This window comes from Marmota marmota, unplaced genomic scaffold, assembly GCF_001458135.2.
Source record: "Marmota marmota marmota unplaced genomic scaffold, marMar, whole genome shotgun sequence".
Taxonomy (NCBI): domain Eukaryota; kingdom Metazoa; phylum Chordata; class Mammalia; order Rodentia; family Sciuridae; genus Marmota; species Marmota marmota.
In genome coordinates this window covers 4,943,960-4,949,680 of record NW_026000261.1, presented here as the reverse complement: position 1 = coordinate 4,949,680, position 5,721 = coordinate 4,943,960, and the positions used below count along the sequence as shown (strand labels likewise).

At 44.1% G+C, this 5,721-nt stretch overlaps 1 protein-coding gene across 1 annotated transcript in view; it reads right to left on the bottom strand.

Moving 5' to 3' along the window:
• Positions 1-4,846, bottom strand: part of Ammecr1 (AMMECR nuclear protein 1) — a 123,611-nt gene extending 118,765 nt beyond the window's left edge. The window contains exon 1 of the mRNA XM_048796865.1: positions 4,331-4,846. Within this exon, the coding sequence (XP_048652822.1) occupies positions 4,331-4,800 (470 nt within the window). The 5' untranslated portion in view covers positions 4,801-4,846. The remainder of the gene's footprint in view (positions 1-4,330) is intronic.
• Between the last annotated feature and the right edge of the window lie 875 nt (positions 4,847-5,721).

The window sequence follows — 5,721 nt, the reverse complement described above, 5'->3', positions numbered from 1 at the left end:
GGGGGGGGGGGGACTGAATCTTAAGCAAGATTCTTTTATATTTCTTTGCTAATAGGGAAAATTCTTAAAATGAAACCTAGCAAACATAAAACACTTTTAACGTTTTATCGAGTTATTTAGTTTGTGGGAACAGGAGGGGGCTTTACTTATCAAAATCAACACAACTCATTTGAAGATATCCTATTTATGTTGCTCTTAACTACTGAAACGTACTCCTCACATATAACAATTTCTGAAAAAGGAACTAAAATCATACCAAGTGTTCCCAAGAGTCATCCTACCCTCCATCCCCCAATGGAAACCATCCCCAGAACCTCAGACTCTTATGCTCTTGGCAGCACTCAACTTCCCAGATGATAGATGAGAATGAACATGGCAAAGGATAAAAATATAGAAAATGGAAGTTTTTATATTGGAAACTGGCAGCCCAAACTTCCATTCCCAGTTACTCAAACACTTATTCAAACCCTCACTTCTCTCTAGCCTAGTGGTCTTGACCTGTGGCCCTGGGAACAGTAGCATCAGCATAGAGGTTGTTAGAAATGCAAATTCATAGTCCCACCCCACACCAACAGAATCTGAAACTCTGGGAATAGGGCCCAGAAATTTGTTTTAACAGGCACTACAGGAGATTACTATGTATGCTAAAGTTTGAGAGCCAGTCCTCCTAAAACTTTAATGAGCATAAGAATCACCTGGGGAGCCTGTTAAAATGCAGATTCTAATACATCAGGTCAGAGGTGAGGCCTGAAAGCCTACCTTTCTAACAAGCTCCCAGGTGACATCTTCGCAGACCAGTTACAAGTGTTACACAAATCAGTTGTTCAGCAAAATTACCCAGGATGCTTATAAAACACAGCTTTCCAGGATACTACCCTAGGCCAAATTAATCTGAATCTCAAGAGAATGATATAGAAGATAACCAGAGGTTCTCGGCCCTTGCTACACAATGAAATCACTTGGGGAGCTCTTAGTAATCCTGATTCCCAGGCCCCTCCACAAGATAATTAAATCAGAATCTCTAGGGCTGGAACCCAGGCATCCATATTTATATTAACTTCCCAGTGATTCCAATGTGCAGCCAAGGTTGAGAATGACTGCTATGGAATCTAACTGGCTCAACACCTGGCACAGTGGATTTCTTTTTAGTAACAGGTTCCTATGAAATGGCTATCCAGTCAGGCGTGGTGGCACAAGCTTGTAATCCCAGCGATTGGGGAGGCTGGGGCATGAGGATCACAAGTTCAAGGCCAGCCAATTCAGTGAGACCCTGTCTTAAAATTAAAAAAAAAAAAAAAATGAAATGAGCTGGGAATGTAGCTCAGTGGTAAAGCACCCCTCAGTTCAATCCCCAGGACTTCCCTCCAAATGCTAACTGAGCTCATTCACATATAAATTCAAGAGCTCTGGTTTTTGAATAGTAAAATGCACCTAAAGTTATGTTGTTCTCATTCTGCAGCCTGATTTCTGTGGTCCAATATGTTCTCTGTAATAGGGTATGCATTCAAAAAGAGCAACAGTGAAGAATTTGTATTTACACAGTCTGTTTATATACTTACATCTCCTTCTTAACTTGTCTTAACCTTGAAAAACATAGATGGCTTGAAATTTCTACTAACCTTTCAGAATGGAAGGGTAACTAGTGGATCTATATAACTTCAAAACCTATAAAAGTCAGATTTCACCATTACAGATATTCTGACAAAAAGGTCCTGGGAAGGAATGAAAATAGTGTGCTTTTACATATAAGAATTGGAAGTTGCCAAAAACACATATTCTGGTGGACAGAGAGAGGACCTGAAACACACTACTCATGATGTGATACTAATAACTCTGAGAAATAAGCCTAATATGTCTATTCATGCCTTATAGCACCTAGCACAATGCTACACTAATAAGCATACCATACTATTAGGTATGTGAAACAGAAAAATGTGTGGTGGCTTCTAAGACATTGCCGAATGATTAGTTATATAACTCCCATAATCAAGAAATATTTCTGAATTTTACACAATTCACACCAAAAATAAGCTTAAGATAAATGAAAATAAGACACAGCCCTCTTTCCACATAAGTGACCTTTCTCTGTTTGAGCATATTCAGGGTCCACTCAAAATTAGCTGTTCTATAAAATACACTACACACTCAAGATCTACTGAATGATAATAGTTATTATTCTCCCACCACCATTTCAACATATACACAATGGTCAAAAGTGTGTTTTCTTTATCTGCTTAATTCCTTGAAAAATAAATTCACCAGCTGGGGTATTTAAAATTTAAAAAAGCAAATAATGATATTTTCAAAGATCATTTTCCGTATGAACTGGTCAAGCTCACTTTCCTCTTAAAATTTTTGTTATACTCATTCAGTTAACCCAAACTCACTTTAAAACGTGTGAAAATAGCACCTTCTGAAAGTGTGTTCTCATATACTTTGAAGCAATGGAGCGTGAATACTAAAACAGCCTTTGCCAAACTCATGTAACAGCTCAAGAACTAAACAGGAGTGAATTTTTACAGCCCCATGACTTCGCATAGTGAATCTAAGTTATCATCCCAGGACTAGTTTTGATACATCACAGACATCCAAGAGAAGACAGAAAAGTCACAAATAAGTGACTCAAGCTAAAAAAGATTTCACAGATTCTTTTACATGGCAGTCTTTTCAAAATGAATTTTGCTTCTCAACCAAAAAATAAATTGGCTAAGGTGTAGAGTTAGCATTTAAGTTCCTAGAATTAACACTGAAATTTATAAAGATATTTTATTTATTTGAAAAAAGTATCCGCCTGGATGCCTTTTCATACATTTCTCATGAATAATGCCCCAAGATGAACCAAGTCTAAAAGAAAGTGCACAGATCACAGAGGAATCATACGAAATTAAAGACATTTAAAGTATCCAAGCCAAAGAAAACAAATACAAATGCACAATTTCCAGGACATTTTATTGCAATTTCCACTTTACATATTAATATTTTTAGTCTAGGCAGAAGTGTTTATACTTATCAGTAGTTGTTCCATCCTCTAATCTCACAAAATGAAAAAAAAGCAGTTAAAAAAGAACATCAATTTAGGTATTTATGATATGGGAAACAAGGGGGGCACTTGTCTTAACTAGAAAAAGGGTTAATGCTTTTCAATATGAGTTCCAAAAAAATTTTTCATTTATTTTTCTTGTGGATGCTAAGTACTCATAATTAAAACAATCGTCCTTTTCCCCATCCTGCTCTCTCTTGGTCTTTACATTCTGTCTAGCATTTAACTCAAAAAGTCAGTTTACGCTCAGTTTACACATTAAAAAAAAAAAAAAAAAAAACATATGCCCCATCTCCCACACATCCAAATGGACAGGGATTAGAATTAACCTGGGTTTTCGTCGTAAGAGTGCTATTTTAAACAATTCCAACCACACACTTGAAGGGTAAAGTAAAATACAAAACCAAAGGAAACCATAAAAATGCCTACACATTCACTATTGGACTGTTTATTTCTCGAATCGTTAAGTATAACATAGATTTCTTAAAAGTGAAATCGACACAAAAGCGAATGCACGCTAAATGTACAAACTGACAGTGGCTCTGTGGGGACAGCTCTCTTTGAATGAGCTATTACCCAGACAGTGGAACGAAGGGAGGAAAAAAAAAAAAAGGTCTCATTCTTCAAATGTGAGGAAGCCGGCGGTGCGCTCACTTCACTAGAAACACATTTTAATGGTTATGTTCGGATAAAAATAGGTAGTAAGGGGAAATGTGTTTAAAAAAAAAAAAAAAAACCTCCCCGCTCCCAGGGCACAAGGGAACCTACAGGAAAAGAAGGGTAACCCTCTCAAGCTTCGGAGCCAAGTTCCATCACTAGCAGAATGGAAGTTTGGATGGTTGCTATTTTTCACCCTGCATTGGGACAGTAGCTCTCCATGTGCAAGGTACGCGGCGTGGGAAGACTGGCGAGGCTTTCACATTGGGTTAAGGAAACCAAAGTAAGGAGAGGTCAGCACCTTGAGTAATCCAGATCTCCCAAAACGGGGCAGAGTGGGAAGTGAGGGGAGGCAGAGAGGGAAGAAAAGGGTCAAAACTCCTGGAAGTTATCGCAAAGAGAAAACATACACCTCTGGAAGCCAGGGGGCCAGCAACCTGCTCTAAGTGTGGGGTGCTTGCCTCGTGGGGAAGAAAACGCGGGGTGCCCATACTTAGGACGAGTGGCTCAGGGGACCCGGGCAGCGAGAGGGGTAGGGGCAGCCGCCAGCAGGGAGGCGAACTCGCACTTTGCCTCAACTCTGAGCCCCATCCCGAGCGCAAGAGAGAGGGTGACGGAGGGCACGGTACTCACTAGGGCTCGTTGGTGAACCGGGGGGTCCGGGGCTGCTGGTATCCATACAGGTGACAGTAGAGCACATCGAAGCAAAAGCAGCACATCTCCGCTGACACCACCATCTTCCGGGAGCCCGGCGATGAGGACGAGGCGGCGGACGATGAGGAGGGCGAAGAAGCGGTGGCGGCGGCCGGGGTAGAAAGTAGGGTCCCTACTCCACAGCTGAGAGGTGGCGACAGGGATATCCCCCTTCCGCCGCCGCAGCTCTGGGGGGGAGAGAGGGTACAGCCGCTGCCGCTACCTCCTCCGGTTAGACCGCCCAGCCCGTTGAGCCGCGTACCGGCGCCTCCTAGTCCCAGCTCCCCAGCTCGACACTGGCTCTCTCCGCTGCAGTGGGTGGAGGAGGAGGCGCCACCACCGCCACCCGAGCCAGAGGGGGGCGAACTGGACAGTTTCTGCTTCTTCACCCCACAGCAACCCGCCGCCATCTTGGAACAGTCTCCCCCACGCAGCGCTTCCGACCCATAAGTGAGGCGAGCTGGCGGCGGGGGCGAGCACGCTGCGGCCCCGGCCGCCGGGGGCGCGCTGGGGGCTCGCGAGGTGCGCGCGCGCCGCTCCCAGGTCTGGCTGCCGAGCCACGCGGCTGCTCGCGCGCGCCCCCATCTCGGCGCGCGCCACGCACTTTCGTGGCTCGGTGCCTCGCGCCTGTCCCGCCCGACTTGCGCCTCCTCAGAGACCAAGCCCTTGGGCCCACAGAGGATGGAGGATGGAAGACAGGAAACCAGATAGAAAGGAAGGTGAAGGAGACGAGAGCGAGACAGTGGAGAGTGGGAGCAAAGGGAGGAGGTGGGCACTCCGGGGAGGAAAGAGGGAAAGGAAAACTAGTGGTGGAGGGGGAGGGAGAAGAAAGGAAAAAGTCCGAAGTGAGCATCCAAGTCCCAAAGCACAGCCCGCTGACCCTACTGCCCGTAGTGCTAGTGACATTTGAGCCCAGTTTCCTGGAACCTGAGCCACCTGGCCTCAAATACGCTGGTTTCTGACCTGTTGGGGTGTGAGCAAGCAGGTGCTCCTCAGAGCTCCACACCTGAGACCGCCCCTGTAGAGTATATACAAAGCAGACCCGGGAAAAGCCACAATGTGGTGTCTTTAATACGAACCTAAGCGTACACCAGGGGTTTTCCGAGCTTGTGGTTAAAAAAAAAAAAAAAAAAAAATACTTTTTCCTAATTGGCAAATATTAAAGTCCAGTGAATCTATATGTGTTGTCCTCGTTCCCCCAATTTTTGCTCCTAGCCCTGTGAAAGCGTTCAAAAGTAAAAGTCCTAAACAACACCTCGCTGGTTCAAAGATGCTAATTGAGCTTTGAGATTTGTATCACTGGGCTTTCTGTTTGTTGTTTTTTTTTTTTT